General features: G+C 39.4%; 1 protein-coding gene across 1 annotated transcript in view; it reads left to right on the top strand.

Annotated features, from left to right (window-relative positions):
• The window catches only part of sdk1a (sidekick cell adhesion molecule 1a), an 839938-nt gene that overhangs the window by 335376 nt on the left and 480572 nt on the right, over window positions 1-23990 (top strand). Inside the window, exon 4 of the mRNA XM_078240149.1 lies at window positions 5824-5971. Coding sequence (XP_078096275.1) covers window positions 5824-5971 — 148 coding nt within the window. The remainder of the gene's footprint in view (window positions 1-5823; window positions 5972-23990) is intronic.

Here is a 23990-nt window from a genome sequence, read left to right as displayed (position 1 = left end):
CTGTCAATTGATGAGTTGAGCACCATATCCTGTTCTTATAAGGGTATCTTTCAGCGTCTGTAGGTGTTTGTTGCAATCCTCCTCATCTGAGCAGATCCTGTGTGTACAGAGGGCTTGTCCGTAGGGGATGGCTTCTTTAATGTGTTTAGGGTGGAAGCTGGAGAAGTGGAGCATCGTGAGTTTATCCGTGGGCTTGCGGTACAGTGAGGTGCTGAGGTGACCGTCCTTGATGGAGATGCGTGTGTCCAAGAATGCAACTGATTCTGGAGAGTAGTCCATGGTGAGTCTGATGGTGGGATGGAACTTGTTGATGTCATCATATAGTTGTTTCATTGATTGTTCGCCATGAGTCCAAAGGAAGAAAATGTCATCAATGTATCTGGTGTATAGCGTCAGTTGAAGGTCCAGTGTGGTGAAGAAGTCTTGTTCAAACCTGTGCATGAAGATGTTGGCATTTTGAGGTGTGAATTTGGTCCCCATGGCTGTTCCATGTGTCTGGATGAAGAACTGGTTGTTGAAGGTGAAGACATTGTGATCCAGGATGAAATAAATGAGTTGTAGAATTGCGTCTGGAGATTGGCAGTTGTCGACATTGAGTACTGAGGCAGTTGCAGCAATGCCATCATTGTGGGGGATGCTGGTGTAGAGTGCCGAGACATCAATTGTGACAAGGAGTGTTCCTGGTTCAACTGCTCCATGGGCGCTGAGTTTCTGTAAGAAATCCGTAGTGTCGTGACAGAAGCTGGGGGTCCTTTGTACAATGGGTTTCAGGATGCCCTTGACGTAGCCAGAGAGGTTCTCACACAGGATCCCTTCTGTCATTTCTGACTGAGGTGATTCCATATTGAAATACTTTTAACATGTTAAAATACATCACTCAGTATTTTGATATAACGATACTTAATGCTTAGTCATATTAAATTCATCTCATTCTCGTTAATGCATTCACATATGAATAAACCGTCGACAGATCTTGTTAGGTGTGAATCACTTTAGCTCTTTCCTCCCCAGCTGTTGCTAAACCTAAGAATCTGCCTGTGGTTCTGCTCATTAACCCAGAACCCCCTTCCATAAGATGTAATATTTCCAAGTTTGCTGATGACACTGTGTGAGTTGTGAGGAGGATACAAAGGTTTCGACAGACTACATGAGTGGCAATAGCAATGTAATATGGTAAATGTAAAGCTATCCACTTTGGTAGGAGGTAATTCTATTTGGTCGGCAAAACAGAAATGCAGGGTATTTTTTACATGGGGTCAGATTAGGAAATATTGATGTCCCAAGACACCAGGGTGTTCTTGTTCCTAAGTTATTGAAAGCTAACATGCAGATGCAACAAGCAATTAGGAAGGCAAATTATATTTTATCCTTTATCATCAGGCGATTTGAGTACAAGAATAAGGAAGTCTTGCTGAGTTCTATATAGCTTTGATGATACCATACCTCGAGTGTTGTGTGCAGTTTTGGTCTCTTTACCCAAGGAAGGATATGCTGGCAATAGAGGGAATGCAACAAAGATTCACCAGACTAATTATCTCATTGAAGTGCACAAAATTCTAACAGGGCTTCACAGGATAGCTGCAGGAAGATTGTTTCCCCTGGTCGGGGATTCAGATGGTAGTCATGAAGTGGAGATGCCGGCGTTGGACTGGGGTAAACACAGTAAGAGTTTTAACAACACCAGATTAAAGTCCAACAGGTTTATTTGGTAGCAAATGCCATTAGCTTTTGGAGTGCTGCTCCTTCGTCAGATGGAGTGGATATCTGCTCTCAAACAGGGCATACAGAGACACAAAATCAAGTTACAGAATACTGATTAGAATGCGAATCTTTACAGCTGATCAGGTCTTAAAGATGCAGACAATGTGAGTGGAGGGAGCATTAGGCACAGGTTAAAGAAATGTGTATTGTCTCCAGACAGGACAGCCAGTGAGATTCTGCAAGTCCACGAGGCAAGCTGTGGGGGTTACCGATAGTGTGACATGAACCCACGATCCCGGTTTAGGCCGTCCTCGTGTGCGGAACTTGGCTATCAGTTTCTGCTCAGTGACTGTGCACTGTCGTGTGTCGTGAAGGCGGCCTTGGAGAACGCTTACCCGAAGATCAGAGGCTGAATGCCCGAGACCGCTGAAGTGCTCCCCCACAGGAAGAGAACAGTCTTGCCTGGTGATTGTCGAGCGGTGTTCATTCATCCGTTGTCGTAGCATCTGCATGGTTTCCCCAATGTACCATGCCTTGGGACATCCTGAGTGGAGTTTGCACATTCTCCTCGTGTCTGCGTGGATTTCCTCCGGGTGCTCCGGTTTCCTCCCACAGTCCAAAGATGTGTGGGTTAGGTTGATTGGCCAGGTTAAAAATTGTCCCCGAGATGCGTAGTTAGAGGGATTAGTGGGTAAATATGTGGGGGTAGGGCCTGGGTGGGATTGTGGTCGGTGCAGACTCGATGGGCTGAATGGCCTCCTTCTGCACTGTAGGGTTTCTATGATTCTATGATGATCTAGTTAAACGACCGAAGAGGCTCAAGGGGCCGAATGGCCTATGTCTGTTGTGCCGGTGAAAGTGAATAGTGCGATAATATATTGAAATTTCTTTGGTCAGTGATTATGAAGGGTTTGATGGTAAATTTGTGTTGAGCACAGCTTTAATATACAATGGTTGGTGTAATACAGAAGTTTTGAGTTTATTAGCTTATCAATGTAGAATTAACTGTTTTTGGGTAGATATGCAGACAGGTGTAAAACTGACCTGAGTTGGAGAGGGGTGATATCAGCCAGCATTTCCAATCCTAAATGCTGTTCAGGATCTTCTGAAAAGTACGCTGCATGGACATCTGCTGAGGACAGAAGCAAGGCTCAGTGTGATTATCAAAATGGGGAAATGCTAGTTCACAAAGATTCTAAGCCTGCACAAATCGACCATTCACCAAGGCAAAATACTAGATGATGGATGCTGTCCAAATATCAGATTCTGATTTGATGTTTTCAGAAGGATAGAAAATTGGTGAAGAAAAATAATGTATTCTATGCACAAAACCATTGAACAAAAGAACCAAGGCATAAACAACAGAGGCAAGTTAGGCAGCAACACATGGTATTTGTGCTTTGCAGATCCAGTTTTCTGCTTTGTAACACACTGGTAGTTGTGACTTGTATTTATTGCATGATGTAATTACTCTTGTGTACCTAAGACAGAGTCTATCTTTTTTTTTGTTGTCCATGGAGCATTGAGTGTTCTATGTTTGCAAGATTTGATCTGAATCTTCTAATTCCAACCTCCTAATCAAAGAAGCTCTCAATATAACAAGTCAAAATAACTTGACAATATGTATGCTTTTGGATGACTCAATTATTGTGCGAGATACTTACAATCATGACACGAAGCTGCTGTTGCACTTAAATTTCATGCATGAAATTACAGAATTTTGAAACCCCAGTTAACAACTTCCATGTTCTGAAGTGATTTATGCTTGGGCAAAAAAATCTAAGTTCAATTCTATTTACTTCCATTTGTGAAGCTCCATGTTTAATAAAAGATATGGGCAAGTTAACAGATGGCTACTTAATCCAGATGTAGGTCATATTTAATCAAATTAGCAATCTGTCAGCTCCGGGAAATGTTGGCGGAAGCTCAAAGCAGTGCAAAGGAGGATTCAAAATCAAGACCAAGGATGAACAAAAACAGCTCAAATTCAAGGTGTATTTAAGAGAGAGAGATTAGGTTAGAATCTCATGGTAGAAATACTTTGTACTTAATTTTTAAAGACTGAATTAGTACAATATTTAATTTTTCTGACATATAATTTTAAATCAAATGAATATAGGATTTAATTACTTCTGGATTAAACATTTCACCATCCATTTGTGACAATTCAAAAACTTGAAATTAACATTAAATGCTAAGAAAAGCAAACAGATCAAATCTTACAAGTGAAGTAAAATGAAAATCAACAAAATCCCAGAGGACCATAAGCTGCTCTCCCCCTTTTTGAGAGAGAGGGTTGGTGATTTAATCTGAGGGTCAAGCGAGGGGCAAGGTTGGGAAGTTCAGGAACCTCCGCCAGTACGGGAATTGAACCTGTGCTGTTGGTGTCACTCTGCATCATGAACCAGCCGTCCAGCCAACTGAGTTAACCGACAGTAAACTGGCAAATACAGAAGTTACTGTGTTCAATTTGGCAGAACTTCTTATTTTTTTCACATCATTAAAAAGAATATTGAGTCTGATCTTAATTCCATGCAAATGGATGGGTTTTGAATGAATTAAAAATGGTCTGTTATCTGCTTTAAAAGTCCTCTGATATCTGCTAATATATCATCCAATAATACTGTCATTGAGGAAATGGATTGCTCACCTGACAGTAGGAAAAGAGAAATGTTACTGGCTGCAAAAGTAGAGGTCAAAATAGTGTGCCAAGCTGTCAAATACATGGTCCTTACTTTTGTTCCATTAGAAGTTCATTAGAACTCTAACTGATTTTTAGGATGCTTAGATGCATATCTGTGATGCACACTTTTAGGGAATCATGTTTTCAAAAACAAATCTCTATCTCTGGGTGAAACATATATTTTTAATAGTGAAACACATGTAAGTCTAAATTCATGTTGAAATTAAAATTAATTTAAACTGATTCAAATTTTATTCAAAAACAAATGAGATGGTTTCTGTCATTTAAGTCGGAACCGAGGGCTGGAATCTCCGGCTATGCACGCCTCAAGACAAGAAATTCCTGCCTGAACTCAATGGATCTTTGGTCCACCGAATTTTCCATCTCACCCGCTACAATTCCTGCGGCGGGCAAGACAGGAGAATTTTGGTCCCAGCCTCAATCTTGAATCTACCTCTACACGTCAGTGGGAACTTCAGGAGGTTACATCCGAAATTTGCATTATTCAATTTTCCTGGTCTTCCAGTCTAAATCATAACTAACTGCTCCCACCAATCACAACCACCATATGTACATAATTGATTACACTCTCTATACAATCATTTCATGAAAAGTTGAAATAAAGGTAGATCACAGCTTTCATTTTAACAAGCTGAAGGTAAATGTGGAAGGTATCAATTATAAAAATAAAGTCATTTCCTTGTGATGGATTTGAGCTAACAATGATAGACCTTCCACGTTTGATGATTCCTGTAATGCTAGTTTCCTTGTCTGCATTATACGTGTGTGCATATTAAATGAAAAATCTCACACATTGTTCATTCATTTTGTCCTTTGAAGGAGAGGTGCTAAACAGAGGTTGCTATAGATGCTTTTGAACAGTCAGTCTTCTTAGTCTGGGGTTGAAATACAGTGCCATAGAAAAGAGAGAAAAATAAATAAAATGGGTGAGCAGAATTACATGGTGGCTCTGTTCTTTGACATCTGAATTACTGTTCATTATTGGTGGGCTACAAAGTTGATCCCTTATAATATAAATTTCTGCTATTTTTGCTGCTAATCTTTATTCTGCTACTAACACTTGCTTTAGTCTTTTAATACTAGCACTAATACTCCCTGTTTCTTGTATTCCATGACATCGTTGTCATTTAATCTCCTTTGACCTCCTACCCATCTCTGACCTATTTTGCTCCAGCCCCTTTTTCAACAGCATTAAACTGTTCAACATTTCTTCAACCAATTTCCAGTATCAGCAATATTTTGCTTTTATTTAAGTTGAGCTCATAGATTGCTGCAGGTAGCAAGAATAAATATTCCTCATACCTGCTCCCTAAGGTTTTAATTACAGATGTAGCATTGATGTTATGGCCAGTTTTTTAGTTCTTCTCTCTTTTCTCATTCTTGTTTTTCAATTGAAATGCCTCATTTTCTTTCTGCAGACATGGGAAACTTTGAAGGAGGTGACCAACAGATCACAGTATCACAGGGTCAGGCCACAGTACTAAAATCTCCAGACATCAGCAGCTACCCACAACCACAAATGACATGGTTCCGTGATGGCCAAAAGATTATCCCCAGCAACAGAATGTGAGTGAGCATGTTTATGGCTGTTAACATTGGTGATTTAAAAAAAATTTAAATTGATGACATAAGGGCAGAAATGTCTTTTATACTCATACAGTGGCATAGATTTTTTTTAAAATCACACTTGCGGCATTGAGCTTTATGTGCTGGGAGTATGTATTTGGATGCAGAGATCAATGTGCTCTTTGAAATCTTGCATCCACTATCTCACCAAAGAATGTACTCCATAAAATTAGTAATAATGTATTTCTTGACTATGCTTCAGTCAGGATTTGTCACTTGTATGAATGAAAATCATTTTGTTTTGACAGACTAAAGGAGGGTACTTTGCAGTTATTATCTACAGTCAATATTCATATCTGTTTTAATTCAATGTAAGAAGTAAGCAGTAAAAGAAGCATGACACGATCGTTGTTTTAAGGAACAGTTTGCTTACATTATATCAGACTCAAATATATTGTAATATCAAAAATAAGATTAAGGCCAGAAATCCTTTCCAAGCTCCTCTGCCACTATAATCTTTCTGAGATGTGGCAGAAATGATCCACAAATTGAGTTTCCACCGTACTTCCCATAATGAGGACAGACCAGGGGCAACTTCAAGGAACTTTCTGTCTTTGTTGAATGATTTAGGACTGATTCCTATTCACACACAATCTTGGGATTGTAGTTTAGTTTTAGTAAGGAGGGGAGGTGATGGCCTAGTGGTATTCTCGGTAAATTATCAAACCAGAAACTCAGCTAATGTTCTGGGGACCCGGATTTGAATCCCGCCACGGCAGGTGGTGGAATTTGAATTCAATTTTTAAAAAATCTGGAATTAAGAATCTACTAATAATCATGAAACCATTGTCGATTGTCGGAAAAACCCATTTGGTTCACTAATGTCCTTTAGGGAAGAAAATCTGCCGACCTTATCTGGTCTGGCCTATATGTGATTCCAGACCCACAGTAATGTGGTTGACTCTCAGCTGCCATCGGGCAACTAGGGATGGTTAATAAAATGCTGGCCAGCCAGCGACACCCATGTCCCATGAATGGAAAGAAATGGATTCTCACAATGACTGTGACTTTGGGTCCTTAATTGTCATTTCAGCTTCTGTTCAATGTTTGAAGTTTTAGCAAGTCTTAAAATATTGGAATGGTACTTGATAAGAATGTATTTGTCATGTGACTTGAGCCTAGAGTATGCTTCAAAGATATAAATGTGAAATACTGTTTACTGCTAAATTTAAGAGTGTTGCTCCAACAGAATTAGGTCTGGGCTGTTTTAAAAAAGGAAAAAGAATCCAAAGTAAATTTTGGTCAACAATCTGCTGAACTTGGGGGTTAGGTAGAGAATTATGAGGAGAAATGCAAACATGTATCTTTGGAGGAATAAAAAAGCAATAAGTTAGCAATGGAGTGAAGGTAGGAAACAGAATTAAGGTTAAAGAACAGAAAACCAGATGAATGAAAGACAGAGAAAGAATAATAGATAAAAGGAAGAAAACAACAGGGACCAAAACAGGAAAAAAGTTTTGTCTCTGAATCCTTTATTTTGTGTTTTCGAAAGTTTCATCCTGGAAGTCCTAAGTGAGCGAGGTGTTGGAAACTCCCCAGCATCCAACTCTTGAAAACTTGAGCTCAATAATAGTTGAGCTGAAAAGAAGCGTATGAAATGAAAGAGGAAACAAAGGGGTAGATTTATTAACGGAGTTCCATTGAAGGGAATAGAGAAGATGGTGAGGCCAAGATTGATAATAGTTGAAGATTTGCATCATTGACAGAGTTCTCACGAGGATTGGATAGGTCGTCATTCATCTACAGAGTAAAACACCACCAAAAGGCATTTAAGCCAGGCCACCATATTGAGACCTTGCATTCTCTGACAAGTGAAAATGTGAATATAGGATTTCAACAATGAAACTTCATATGATTTTTCATTTGGAACTGTTTTGGAACAGAATTAGTGAACTCCAAACATTATTGCAGGGGTTATTGAACTCTGTTTGAATCTGAGACTTGCCATTGACACCCCAGTGCAATTTCTCCAAGTCTTCCAATCGAGTCAAATTTGCCAAATATTTGTTATTACAGTTATGCAGATACAGCATGTTGCTATTTACTTGAACATCATTAACACTTTTAACAGCGGTTAAGTTGCAGGCTTGTCATATTAAACTTCCCTTATAATTCATATGGTTCACTTTAGGGGAAGAAATCTGCCGCCCTTACCTGGTCTGGTCTACATGTGACTCCAGATCCACAGCAATGTGCTTGATTCTCAACTACCCTTGGGCAACAAGGGATGGGCAATTAATGCTGGCCAGCCAGCGACACCCATGTCCCATGAATGAATTTTTAAAAAATCAATTAAATATTTTTTCACTAAATTGGTGTTTGTGTCCAATGTGATATTTTTGCTGTTTGGAAAGGACAGTTGTTATGACGCTTAACATCAGGGGTTGTTACATTTAGCAAATGTTTCCACATCTATTTAAAACTAATGGAGTGAATCACAGCTATCTGTGAAATATTTCTTCCAGTTATTTGCGGTCTATTATTGTAGGTAAATCAGGCTTTCTTTGCTGAATTTTTGTGGAAGTCTTGCTATTAGGGCTGAAAGAAGACTGCATCCCAGCTTCCGATGGTGGTGAGACACAGGGCTCTGCCCCTATTAAACAGGGTGCCCACCCCCAAGACTTAATCAGAGGGCTGGAAGCTCAGCCATGGTCTTGCTATCGGTGGCCATTGCTAGTGCCTCACCTGAGAATGAAGGCATGTCGATGGCTGTACCCTTGAAGAGGGCAAATGGGTTTGGCAAAACGGCATGATGGTGGGGACACTCTCAAATGCCTTTCTGCACCATTTTGCCAGCTTTTCCCCCACCTCCCTCTAGAGCAATCCTGTCCCTAAAACACCATTTAAAATCTCTTCGTACATTTCAACACTGGCAACTTCATTGGGTGTGAAGTGCTTTGAGATGTCCAGTGATTTTGAAAGTGCTATATAAATGCAATACTCTTTTTTTTTGTTTTTATTCCACTTCAATCAAATCAAGTCCAATTCAGAGTCTCAACAAGTTGAGACATTCCCAATCCAAGCTGACAAGACAGGGCTCTCACCTCCTGTTTTGGGCTTGATCTACATGATCCAAGCTGATTGGAGTCGGCATAGCTCCTCCTCCAAGGCTTGATCTCATTTGCATCTTAGCCAAAAGTCCGAGATGCCGCTTTTAAAAATTGCTTCAAATGAAGCTAAAATGTAACCTAACGACTTCAACCAAGCACAGCATGTCGACACTAGACTTGATCTTAGCCAAAATGCCGAGCAGCGATATTACCTGGTGTCTTCTGCTACATCTTTAGAATCAAAACTACAAAAAGTAACAAATTGCAAAGCTGCAAACATAAACGTCAAATGTAACTCATCAGATGTATTAAGTGACTTAATATAGGAATTGATATTTAGAGAGATATTTTATTGCCAAACAAGAAGTGCAGTCCTTGACATTAATGGTACTTTTAGTGATGCTCATGGAACAATTTCTAGTAGTGTGTGTCTTTGTTCTCAGCCTTGAGCTCTTTGACATTGATGCCCAAGTAACAGATTTCCAGCAGACTGGCAAAACCCTTGAAGATTTTTGGCTCTTCCATACAGGGAGTCCTCAACTTTACAATGTTTGAATTGCAACGAATGTCACTTCATTTCAACTTTACAATGTCACACCAGCATGTTCATGCGTGCACATTGATGTATAGTGCCGATTATCTGTATTAATGGACAGGTCAAACCATTTGTACTGGGTTGGAAACGAGTGTTTTATACTGATACATTTTTTGGCACAAATGGTGCAATTTTTACGCATTTACATGCTTAAATTGTATTTGATAAACACTCAACTGACAGTGATTGATGGCCTCATTATGTCCCCCAAACTAACCAAGGAACTTGAGCTAAGGCATTCTGGCATCAACAGTCACCTCAGCGACTTGACCGTGTAGGAGTTGAGAGCATTTAGCAAAGCCAAGCACCCCATGAATGTTTTCCATCTTGGTTCAGGAACCAATCCCTCATTTATACTATTGTTCACACACGAAAATTGTTTCCAGCTTATTACGTTTAGACTTGCAATGTGGTTTTTTAGGAACCAATTGTGACATAGGTCTGAGGACTGCCTTTAATGATCGTGGTATTTCAGAATCCTTACTGCACCAACATTGGAATGAGCATCTCAAACTGGTTTTACTAACACAGTAAAGGAAGTGGAATTGAATCATGTCAGCACATGCTTAACATATTTTGGCAACAGTACAACAGTAAGTGGAGAATCAGAATAGGATGCAACCTGATATTAGGTTCCCGATCTTCGTCACCAGTTTTTGGGATGCCTTTTTTTGAGGCAGAGCCTCTTTCCATCCCAAATATTGTCTCCTGTATGGGATTTATTGCCCCAACCTGGGATTTCAGCTGCAAGCCAAAATATCAAATGAAGACAGGTGCATCCATGCCTTTACATCTGCAAGTGAGGACTTGCTGATAGAATGGGCGGGCTTTGTGTGGGGTGTTTCGAAGTCATTTGCTGGATCAGCAAACTTTTAAAACCTTTTGACTACCTTTTGGAGTGGTGGGTGGCAGGTAGGTTGGTGACTTCCTCCCTCTTCTATTCTGGGCACTGGCATGCTGAGATTTCCTTGATTAGTTCATCTCTAGTGGGACAGACACACAAACTGGTACTAATGAGGTGTTGTACCCTCATCCCATATATTCCACCAGGGTCACCAATATATGTCATCAGTGGGCTCATATTGGCACCTAGCGCAGGATGTCTGGCCTGTGAATATTTGGCTGCATTTAATATATTTAACTATCTGACATAATTTTAAATAAATGAAATGTGTACAAACCTTACAAATATGTAGTGGTGCACCATACACCTCTCTGGGTGAGAAGGTATATATCAGCCTGCTTTCCGCTTGTAGTATAAAAATCATCTGATGGGAGTTATGCGTAACCAAAAAACCAAATGTTTTCCTTCCTATTTTTCTAAACCTCTTTTTGGTGAGATGCTTTTTGACCTCCACTGAATGCCCTCCTGAAACCAAGAGCCTTCCATGCGTGGACTCATGGACATGAACCAGCTTTTTACCACTTCTTGAGTCTGCTTGCCAACACAGTATGTTCTTTATCGTTCATGAGGTAAAGAAATGCAGTGTTACTTGTTGAATAAACCTTTGCTAGTCTTCAATAAGTTCATTGTTTTGCCAGCAAAATACTTACCAAATTTCTGGTGCATTCTCAGGTGTATAGATTTTGAGTCAATAATTATATTATTTTTAGGAATAGGGTTACAGTTTCTAACTGAATTTCTGATCAATACTTCAAGGAACAATTTTCTCAGGATTAAAATATACAGGGTAATATAAATGTAATACAATGTTAAATTTTACACTGAAACAATAGTTATTTTAAGTACAGGTCAGTACATCAGTTATTGGAATATAGATATTGTAACTATTAGTCAAATTGATTGAATTATATTACTAATTGGCTTTATGGATAAAAGCTCAGCTGAAACTAAATATAAATTATGTCCCTTAATGTAACCAATAAATATAACAGTGAATAAAAATATTCAAATATTCATAACAAAATACAGTAGTTAACTAAAAAGTGGATGTTGATTGTGTGGATTTTAGCTGCCCATGCACTCTCAATTATTCTCTGACTTAATGTTATTCTCATATGTACCAGATCTACACCAGTATACCAAAATGGTTATGATTAATCAACGCTGATTTTATTAGAGGTCACATCCTTTGAGTTTAGTTTGTTCAGCTAACATAAAAAATTCCCTGGCATATTCAAAAGCGAGGGAATTTTTCTAGTTTCCTGGCTAACCATACTCCCTCAGCCACCAATAACAAAACCAGATAAACAAGCTGTTCTTTCAATTGTTGTTTGTGAAACAATAATTTGGCTGCTGCATTTACCTAAATGGCAATTGATTCACTGTGAAATGCTTTGGAACAACTTGACATGAAAACCATAATACAAATACACTTTCCTTCTCCATGGGCACTTGTGATGTAGCTTACTCCTCATATTTCTGCAAGAATGAAAGTCCACATGGAGCATCTTATCGGACGGATTCTAATCTGATGTAATCATAAGGTCCTTCCTTTCTTTCTTTAAAAGTACTGTTTGTTGAATAGTTTGCTTTTCTTTTAAATTATGGATATCTATGCTAGATTCCAAAGTCAGGCAAAGACAGTCTAACGGAGGGTAAAACTATCTTCACTCTTTCCAGCAATGCTCTTGACGTCAAGATTCTACAGATATTATATTAGTAGTGCTTCCGATTCTGAGTGGCATTCAAATATCAGCAGTTAACATTCTGCTGCACCCAACCTTGGTCTGGGAGTGCACGCTTTTGCAAACATGCTTCCAGTGCATACCAAGAACCAATATTGGAAATTTGTACTTGTTAGTACCAACTTGAGGCCGTTTTTTGTCGTAGGTCCATGCCTGTTTGGAACTTGATTGTTACCTAAATTAATTTCCTTTACAAATAAAATATGAAAGAGATTTTGACTTCATTGTTGTCTGGGCTTGATTTGAAGTCCGGCAAAAGGTTGTTATCTAATCTACTTTGTCATAGACAGTGGGCCCAGTTTTAATTCTGTGCAAGTCTGGAATGTGTTAAAATCCTGCCCAGTCACTCACAGACCACCTTTTGCAATGACACTTGACCTTTTAATAATCAACTGCAAAGTTTAATATTTATCAAAATAATTTATTAATTGTACTGTTTACACTTTATAAAATTGTGTTTAGCTCTTAATCACAAAGGTAAGTGTGTGAAATGATGCAAGACCTTTTTGATGAGAGTAATTAGAAATTAGCAATGTGCTCTTGCAGTCTAAATAGCGAGTAAGTCACTGTTTTAGCAATATAGTACACATTGGATGTTATTGTCATTATTAAGGCCAGCTTTTATTGCCCATCCCTAATTGGCCTTGGCAAGGTAATGGTGGAGTTGCCTTTATAAACCATTGTGTTCTATTTGGTTTGGGTACTGCTAAAGTGCTGATGGGGAAGGAATTCTAGGTTTTTGATCCAGCAACGGTGATATAGTTCTATGTTTGGATGCTCTGTGATTTGAAGGGGATCTTGCAGGTAGTGGTATTCCCAAGCATCTGATTCTTTTTAGGTTGCAGAAATATAATAATATAAACACTTTGGAATGTTTTCCTGCAAGCTGCTATATTCTCATTTTTGTTATAAAGTGCCCCTTTCAAAAAATCTTTCAGTCTACATACAATGAATATGCATGGCCATGCCGAGTGGCTGAAAGCTTGTACTTGGATCCACCATCTCTACAGATTAAATTGTAAACACACAATTGGCTTTGCTGGAGTCATTCTTTCATCTTCCACGGTAAAATGTGCAGCAGAGTGACACTGCTGGTCAGCTGCCAAACTAGAGTGCAAAAGGAGATTTTAGTTGCAGATCTTTTATTGACCAGAAATAGTGCTATACCAATATAGAAAATCCAGGGAAATGGTTGCACCGTGATCTACCTGCAGTGGGCCTGTTTTTCCCAGGTGATGAGGTAACTCATCACATGTCAAATTTTCATAAGCCAAGCATGTTACTGTCTCTGCTTGTTCAGACAAGATTATCCATTTCCCCAGACCAGTTTCAGAACAGACAAAGCTGCTTTGACTTAGTGATGCTATATGGAACCTCACGTGCTCTTTCTTCCCACCAGCATCTTCCATTGAGTAAATCAGATCACAGCTGCCTGACTGAGAATGCTACTTTGAAGATAGCCTGTGAATGAAGGCACATTTGTACTTGGTTCAATTAAGCTCAGACCTTGCTGAAGCAAAGACCTCATCTTAACCAGCACTTGGAGTTTGTTGCAATACTATCTTAATATGTGCAGACAGAAAAAGTCTAGCGAGAATGATTAAAGTGGTCAGTGCTTGTAGCTTAAGAGAGGCTTGGCTTTGAATTTGTTATTTTGTTATTCTCAGCCTTTAATGTTTAGTTCAGGCCAACCTGATTTGTTTGATTGCAATGGATAGCAGGGAAAGTGGGCAAACAAACCAGTCTGAATGGATTAGTCTACTGTAAGCAATTTACATTGTAATTGCAAAGACAAGCAATAGAAAAAAGAAAAAAACAGAAATTCTGCCTGTTTTTGAACTTGCTTACTTTGTTCGGAGTGAATTATTCTGGATCCTGTTCAAATTCTTCTGTATAACCCGGTGTGCCACAAAAGGCTTCCATTGTAATTGCAGAAAAAAACTGGGTAAAGAAACAGAATGATAACTTCTCGTTGTGTTATGAAATATTTGTAATGCATGTCATGTTTTTTAACCTTCTGTTTGAATTTTAGTTTCTCTTGCGAAGTGAGTTTGATCTAATTTATTTTTTTAATTGACCTTAATAACTATCACAACATTCTGAATTGGAGTTCCCAAATTGCACTGTGTCCTGTAGTGAGCTACACTCATAGATTTGTGTTAAGTGTACCTATGCTAAGGAAGAGAAATCTGCCAGGATTGCCCCTCTTGATTTCTATACAATATTTGAATGTTGGATGAGGAGAGGATAAGTTTGGCTTTATTATCGATAATGATTGGATAATTTGCCAGCAAATGTTATTGAGGTTTAAGAATGAATTAGTACTAGAGACCTACTTGGAGACTGTAAAACCACAGTATAGTGACAGATTTTCATAAGGTGTATATTGTAAAGCAATTGATTCAATCTTTTATCTGTATGTCTTGTTGAAACTTAGCTTTGGGGCAGTTTAATTATGAGACAGTTCTTGGAAAGAAATACCTGATTTGATTCCAGTCCAGCTGGGGTTTTGCCAAGTAACTGAGTTTATACATATATGGTTTGAAATCAGTGCATTGGCATTTATGCTTGGAATTGGAAATTCAGTCGTGCTCGTTACTTTTTCCAGCATGGAATTCATCAAAGATTCGTTGGTCATTTCCTTATCTACATTTATATTTCATGCTTTTTCCACACTTAAAATGAATTTCTCTGTCTTAATTTATTTGAAATTATTAGTTATCTTTCAACATTTAGTCATCTGAAAAGAACTTAGCCTTCAGGATATTGGAAGGCAATTTAGTGTTCATAGTAATTGCATCCTCCTTTCTTTCTTGCAAACATTTTAAATTTTGTTCTGTTGAAAATATCTAAAGACAGCTGAACTGTTAGAAATTGCAATAGAACCAGAAAATATCTTCCTATTAATGCAAAGTAATTTTTTTTGGACATATAAAGAATTACATTTTAATTTTGCTGAAACTTGTTTTGCAGTCCTTGGAGGATGATAGAACAAACTAGATTAAAAAGAGCCTTGCATTTATAAACTATCTCTCTGGGTTGTAACTCCCTCCAAATGGCAATCGGCATTGTGCCTATTTACCTATTCCAAATTTGTTCTGTGCTTGTCTCACTTGACCTTCTGACTCGGGCCGGGGAGACCCAGGGAGCACAGATGCCTCCGGAGCCCAGTGCCAAAATCTCAGAGTTGGAATGAGGGAGTACGAACCCCTTTTTTGCAGCACTAACTACCATGAAGCAGATAGGTTTAAAGGTCCAGTTGAAATTGACAGACCAAAGAGAAGTTAAGTATCCCCAGTAAGTGGATAGGATTTGAGGGGTGGGGAATTGGAGTTTGGGAGAAATGGGGGGGTTGTGGTTTTACATTGGGTGGGAAGGGGGCAGGCGGTTGGACACTGGGGGATGCAGTTGCCATGCTAATGTTTACCTGGGAAGTTCCAAGAGGGATTCCTGAGCACATCTTTGCGGTACCTCCCAAATCCGACACTGGGCAACCCGGAAGTTTTGATCCCATATTCGCAATAATTTGCAACCTCCATTTTCAGGTTTTTAAAAAATATTCTTTCACAGGATGTGGGTATTGCTGGCTAGGCCAGCATTAGTTGCCCTTGAGGGTGTGCTGGTCAGCTGCTGACCTGAACCGTTGCAGTCCATATGGTGTAGGTACGCCCACAGTGCTATTAGGGAAGGAGTTCCAGGATTTTGACCCAATGACAATGAAGCGACAAATATATAGTTGCAAGAAAGGATGGTATGTGGCTTGGAGCGGAGTTGTCAGGTGGTGGTGCTCCTATGCATAAGAATGTAGAAGCAGAGGCAAACAATTTGGCCATCCTAGCCTGCTTTACCATTCAATAAGATCATGGCTGATTTGGTTGTGACCTCTGCTCCACTCTCTTGTTTGCCCCCCCATAACTTTTGACTCCCTTGCCTAACAAAGTCTGCCTAATTCTACCTTGATAACCTTCCAAGACCCAGCCTCCACTACCTTCTGGGGAAGAGAATTCCATAAAATGTTTCTCTCATCTATCTCAAAACTACCGGATTGTCATAAAAACCTAATTGTTTCATTGTCCTTTAGGGAAGCTTTTGGGAAAGCAATTAGTCTTCCTGATCACATCCGACCTATGTGACTCCCAAGTTCACCACAACATGGTTGACTTTTAATTGCCCTCTGAAATGATCCAACAAGCCATTTTGTTGTATTCAGGAAAGCTTCTGACAGCCATCTTGTCAAGGGCAATAAATGCTGACCTTGCCAGTGACACCCATATCCTGTGAATGAATAAAAAGCACTTCCTTTGATAAGCATTCCATTTCTGAATAATCATCTGAGTAAAGGTGTTTCTTCTAAATTCTCTTCTCTCTCCCTTAGTGATTATTTGAAATTAAAGATTCCTCCAATGTAAATATGTTGGAAACAATTCACAGAAGGTTTACTTGACAGATTCCTTGAATGGGCAGGTTGTGTTTTGAGGAAAGATTGAACAAGATGGGCCTGTATTTGCTGGAGTTTAGAAAAATAGGGCAACTTGATTGAAACATATAGATCCTAAGGGGTTTTGACAAGGTGGATATGAAAAGAAGCTTTCCTCTTGTGGAAAAATCTAGGACTAGGGGTCACTGTTTAAAAATAAGGAGTCATCTATTTAAGACAGAGATGAAGAGAATTTCTTTCTCTGATGCTTGTCTTTGGATCTGTCTTCCTCAAAAGGTGGTGGAAACAGAATCTTTAAATAATTTAAGACAGAGGTAAATAGATTCTTGATAAGCAAATGGGTGAAAGGTTATCGGGGATAGGTGGGAATGTGGAGTTCAAGTTACAATCAGATCAACATAATCTTATTGAAAGGAGAAACAAGGCTTGAGGGGCTCAGTGGTTCACAGCTACTGCTAATTTGTATGTTCATAGGTCCCCTTAGTATTAGCCTGGGCTCTGGATTACTTGTCCATTACTTCCACCATGCCTCCACATTCCTGAAAGTTCATCATAGCCAATGAAGTGCAGTCACTGTTGTAATATTATGAAGGGAAATGCAGCACCAATTTTCCGCACAGCAAGATCCCAAAATTGTACTGAAATCAATAATTTAATAATCGTTTTAGTAGTATTACTTGAGGGGTAAATGTTGGCCAAGAGACGAGAGCTCCCCAGACCTGCTTTGGATTTTGCCATAGAATCTTACATATCCAGCTGAGAAGGCTTCAGTTTGACTTCTCATTTGAAAGACAGTGCCAGTGGAATTGATACATTCCCTTCCTATCACAATGAAGTGTAAGAGTAGACTATGTATTCAAGCCTCTGGAGTGGAGCTTGAACTCAGTTTGCTATCATTGACGCAAGACTGACACTTGAATACAGTTTGTGCATTCCTACTGGATTGGACTGAAACAGGCTTCAGAACATTTAGAAACAGCTTCACTAAGAGGTTTGAATTGAATGGAGCTTGGGTAAAAGCATAAAACCCAAGTTTAGTTCATTGGAATGTATTCTGTTTTTTCCAAGTTTCTTCCTCCCAAGTTTCGCTCAAATTTATTTGCATGTTGCAGGACATAAAATCTACCTCGAACCAACACAATCGTACAGCATTTTAGAACATCACTTTTTAAAAAATATATTCATTAATATGTTTAAAGAGTGATAATTTGGTGCAGTTTGATTAATTAGCTGAAAAACATTTTTAATTAGAGTCTTATCAACCATCTTTGAGTAACTTGATTTTAAATAATTGAAAGTGACTTCAAAAAATGATACAAAACCATTTGCTAGTTATACTTGTGTATAACAGTCAGTTATGTTCAAAAACTTGTAAAATATGTCTATTAACATCTTTGTACCTTTTCCTTTTATAAAAACGCTTCTTTTTTTGAATGTCATCGAAAGTCCCCAAATGGGCGTACTTAATAGGGACTCTGATCAATTCGATATGACCTGAGACCAGCTTCTGGTGTGGTGTTTTTTGAATTGGCACAAATGATCCTGGGAACTTTTTTTGACCTGGATTGAAATTCCATGAATCTTCGTGCAGTTTGACCAACAAGTAGATAAGACCAGACAAGAACTGCAAGGTTCTTTGGAGAGGACAGAAAGAGTACAAAAAGGCAGGTGGTTGGCAGGGCAAGTGGGATTAAGAGCAACATGCAATTTCAGTTGTTGCCATACAGTAGTTTCATCTCACCATTAAATATAAACATGCTGTTCTACACAATATGTATAGCCATATTCGATATTTTATTTGGAAGTTGAAGACCTGGTTAGTCAGAACTGTCATGGGTCTTCAGAATCATTAAGCCTGTATATTTTATTGTTCACACCACTGAATAAGGTTGATTCTTTTATACTTCAGTGAGGAATCGAATACAAAACTAGCACAAACCTGAAATTCAAAAGGTGCCTTGTTCCTTTAAATTATAAATTGCCACATCATTTACGGTGTTTTTATTTTTAAGGTTATGAGAAAATGAGATGGGGGAAAAGTAGTGTATGGTTTTATATACTTCTCATGACATTTGACATCTCTCTCTTAATAACTTACTTCAGTAATAGCTTTCAAGCGCGTGTTTTTGGGTGTTACTTTCATTTTTAATTACACATCGTAATTAATTTTTGTAATTACATGATACATTTTTTCATTGATTAATGTGTTATGTTCGATCTGAAAATCATTTCTGGAACTGTTGCCAGATTTTTTTTTCTGTTAAAACTTCCAATCGTTACCTTAACACATGACAGATGCCTTCATATGAATTATTGCTGTAGATTAATAAGTATGGAGCGAACAATCTAAGTTGTGATTTTCATACTGGGTGAATTGATAATGGGACAATTATGAAACTCACCCGTTGCCCAAGACAGCAGAGCTATAGTCTCCCAAAAGGTGTCCCACCTAATTAATGTGCAAGTGTGTCATTCTATTAAAGTTGGAATGTTCCTTGTAAAATTTAGATTGCATTTTGTCTGGCTGATTTCGTTGTGGTGGATGAAGGAAGTGATTCTGCATGAGTATCAGGGAAGCTTCCAGGATCTCTTAAGCCTCTGTGAATGTCCTTCTAAAAGAGGACTGGACATGGAGGAATGTTGTTTTCCTAGCCAATTCAAAGAGGGTCCTGAAAAATCAATACGACTAAACATAGAGAGATTGCTGTGACTGTCAACATTAGAAGCATTAGAACTCCGAGGACCTGGATCCAGTGCAACTTTCAGATCTAGTGCAACTTTCTAGTGAGCTATACAGACAAAGCTTACTGTTCATAGTAAGAAGTCTCACAACACCAGGTTAAAGTCCAACAGGTTTATTTGGTAGCACAAACTTTTGGAGTGCTGCCCCTTCAATCAGGTGAGTGCAAGATTTGGTTCACAAACAAGGCATAGATAGACACAAACTCAATTACAAGGTAATGGTTGGAATGCAAGTCTTAACAGGTAATCAAGTCTTTACAGGTACAGACAGTGCGAGTGGAGAGAGGGTTAAGTACAGGTTAAAGAAGTGTTTCCTTCAACCTTGCTGGCCTTTGCACAAATGCCATAGTTCCTTCTCAATTCACACACTACTATTCTACATCTAATTCAACAGCTTTTCACCCTGATTGCTTCTTCTCCCTCTTTGCATCTGCAAAACAAGCATCAGCTTCTCACATCTCTACTTGCCTTTCTAGAAGATATTCATTATTGCAGCAAGAAAAGCAGGAAAGAACACTCATGGTATTGTCAGATGGTTGCAGTGCACCCTTGTTTGCACTGCTGGATGACAAACTCTGCTGACTGGCTATCCATTCTGCTGCTTCATGTCCAGTTGTGATGGCAGCTGTGGCTAAGGCAATGTGGTCTGAGGTCCAGCTGGCTTTGCCCGAGTGGCACCGGAAGCTAGTGCTGCGGTGTCCTCAGGTGCAAGATTGGGTCTTTGAGAGTGGCCTGGACCCTGGACTGTACCAGCTGCTGCTGCTCAATCACCTGGAGGTGGGGACCGGCCTACACCAGCTGCTGCTTGAGCTGTGTCACCTGAGTCAGCTCCGGAGCCTTGGGCTCAGGTCAAACCAGCTAGCCAGCATCCTCGATAAGCTGAGCCACCAGCAGGCCCTCTGGACCCTCAATCTGTCTGGCAATGAGCTCGGCTTCCTCACTGACAGCCTGGTCCTCCTGTAGCAGCTGGACTGCCTGAACATGAGCGTTAAACACCTGAGCCAGCAGCCTGCCTCCACTTTAGCAACCATAATGTGTCCAGAAATGACCTGCAGGCTCTGCCCGGAGACATCTTCCAGCCTGACCTCCTTACTGAACTCCATTGCTATCTCCAATAACCTGATCAAGGAGATGCTCCCTTGAGTCAGTCACCTAACATTCCTGAGGGTGGATGGCAGCTCAATATGCACAGCCATTCATCAATGTTTTATAGCAATGGAGATTATCCTAATGTAATGATATGTAATATTTAATAACCTTTATATCATATGGCAGCCAAAACTGTAACTTATCCTCTCAATGTGGCCCACAGTTTTTTTCTTACGAGTTTGATAATTTTAATAACATTTGCACAGTTTTATATGTATAATTATATATAATCATATCTAATATCTACTAACCTTTCTGTAATGTTGCAATTAAAACTCAATCCTCTTAATGTGGCGTCACAGTGTTTTGTTGGAGTTCTTTATTTCATGAGATCTGGGCATCACTGGCAGGGCCAACTTTATTCCGATGAAGAGCCATATTGGACTCGAAATGTTAATTAGGTTTTCACAATTGCTGCCAAATCTGCTGAATTTATTCAGCACTTTCTGTTTTCATTCCAGCATTTATTGCCCTAATTGCTATTGAGAAGTTGGTGGCAGGCTGTCCTCTTGGCGTTTGAGTGTGAGGGTTAAGGGGAAAGTCTGATTTGATTTGATTTATTATTGTCACATGTATTGGGATACAGTGAAAAGTATTGTTTTTTTGCAAGCTATATAAGCAAAGCATACCATTCATAGAGTACATAGGGGGGTAGGAAAGGAGAGGGTGCAGAATGTAGTGTTACAGTCATAGCTAGGGTGTAGAGAAAGATCAGCTTAATGCGAGGTAGGTCCATTCAAAAGTCTGATAGCAGCAGGGAAGAAGCAGGGAGGAGTCGGTTGGTACGTGACCTCAGACTTTTGTATCTTTTTCTCAATGGAAAAAGGTGGAAGTGAGTACATCCGGGGTGCGTGGGGTCCTTGATTATGCTGGCTGCTTTTCTGAGGCAGCGGGAAGTGTAGACAGAGTCAATGGATGGGAGGCTGGTTTGCGTGATGAACTGGGCTTCATTCATGACCCTTTGTAGTTTCTTGTGATCTTGGTCAGAGCAGGAACCATACCAAACTGTGATACATCCAGAAAGGATGTTTTCTATGGTGCATCTCTAAAAGTTGGTGAGAGCCAAAGAGGGCATGCCGAATTTCCTACTCCTGAGAAAGTAGAAGTATTGACGGGGTTTCTTAACTATAGCGTGGAGGGACCAGGACAGACTCTTGGTGATCTGGACACCTGAAAACTTGAGGGTCTCGACCATTTCCACTTTATCCCAGTTGATGTAGACAGGAGCATGTCCTCCACTACGCTTCCTGAAGTTGATGACTATCTCCTTCATTTTACTGACATTAAGGGCGAGATTATTGTCTTCGCACCAATTCACCAGATTCCCTGTCTCATTCCTGTACGTGATGTGGAGATGCCGGCGTTGGACTGGGGTAAACACAGTAAGAAGTTTAACAACACCAGGTTAAAGTCCAACAGGTTTATTTGGTAGCCAATTTATTTGGGCTACCAAATAAACCTGTTGGACTTTAACCTGGTGTTGTTAAACTTCTTACTGTCATTCCTGTACTCCATCTAACCCTTGGTTGAGATCCAACCCACCACAGTGGTGTCATTGACAAGCTTGAAAATCAAATGTCTTGCTTCCATTTCCACGGGTAAGTGCTGCGAGGATACTTCCTTTCGTGGGGCAGCATAGAGCTGTGGGGCACTGTCTAAATGGAGGGGTTTCCCATTCAAGAAGGAGGAATTTCTTCTCTTTGGGTTGTTAGTGTTTTGAACTCTCTTTTGCAATTTTCTCTCTCATTCTCCTGAAATACATAAACCATGATCTTTATCGAAAGTCACTTTCTTTAATTTTGCAACTGCTTTCTGAAAATTCCTTTGAATCATGTGTATCTCATTTCCTTTATCTATTCTGTCTTAAAAGGTTAGGTCATGTCTAACGAACTGAATTGAGTTTTCTTAAAGGACTAACTGAAAGGGTAGACATGGGAATGTCTAAGGATGCAGTTTAGTTGGACTTGCAGAAGGCATTCAAAAAGGATCCGATTAAAATTGAAGCTCATGGAATGGAAAGGAAATTATTGACCTGGCCTTAATTATTCACGATATTTATTATTGACTTAGACAACATAATAGAGTGCCACGTATTCAGGTTTGTTGATGACGCAAAGATTGATGTCATATAAGAAATATAGTTGGGAGCATAAAATTGCAAAGAGACGTTGCGAGATGAAGTGAGTCATTAACAAAGTGGCATATTGGTAAGTGTGAGGCCATCCATTTTGGACCAAAGAAGGATAGATCTGAGTATTATTTACATGATGAAATTGGAGGGAAATGTTTTTGCTAGCGAGGACAATTGGTCAAGTCCTTAAAATCATTCAGGAGACAAATTCAGAAACAATTTTGCAATGAAAGAGTGGTAGAAGTGTGCTATTTTCTCCCACAAATAGTAGTAGATGCTAGCTCAAACAATAGTTTTAAATCTGAGGTTGATTTTTGCTAGTCAATACTATTAAAGGATATGGAACCAAAATAGATGTATGAATATTAAGATGCAGATCGTCATGATCTCATTAAATTTCAGAATAGGCTTGTGGAGCTGATTGCCCTGCTCTTATTCCGATGTCCCTCTCAGTTAACATCATCAGAAATTCTGAGGTTAGTCAAGCATGACTTGTCTCTCAGAAACCTCTGTTGTCTGGTCTTTAGTAACCTGGTTTCTCCTGTTCTTGATAATTTTGTCCTACGTTATGGGCTCCATTTGTTTACCAACAGCTGAAGTAAATAAAATTGACCCCGCCTTTCTGAAATGGAAATTATATCTGTCACGCTCAAATTTCTGGCACAATTTCATTTTCCAGGAAAGATCATATTTGGATAGCAATCAGTAACAGAATCTCTAGCTTGTGGCAACCATTACAGGGCTGAAATGGTTGCCACAAGAGGACACAGGTTTAAGGTGCTGGGGAGTAGGTACAGAGGAGATGTCAGGGGTAAGTTTTTCACTCAGAGGGTGGTGGGTGCGTGGAATGGGCTGCCAGCAACGGTGGTGGAGGCAGATTCGATAGGGTCTTTTAAGAGACTTTTAGATAAGTACATGGAACTTAGTAAGATAGAGGGTTATAGATAAGCTTAGTAATCGCTAAGGTAGGGACATGTTCGGCACAACTTTGTGGGCTGCAGGGCCTGTATTGTGCTGTAGTTTTTCTATGTTTTCTATGTTCACCTCCAATTCTTTCTCACAATGATGTTGAGACCAATTTCAGTACCTTCCACATGCCAAAATAGCCCAGCCTAACAATTAGCAGGAATTGATTCCAGAACTGTTACAGTCTGTATGACTCTGTATTGTTTTCAATATTTTCTTCTGGATCTGGTAACAATGCA

The sequence above is a fragment of the Mustelus asterias genome, chromosome 23 (assembly GCF_964213995.1).
Source record: "Mustelus asterias chromosome 23, sMusAst1.hap1.1, whole genome shotgun sequence".
In the NCBI taxonomy this organism is placed as follows: domain Eukaryota; kingdom Metazoa; phylum Chordata; class Chondrichthyes; order Carcharhiniformes; family Triakidae; genus Mustelus; species Mustelus asterias.
This window is presented reverse-complemented; position numbering and strand designations above follow the sequence as displayed.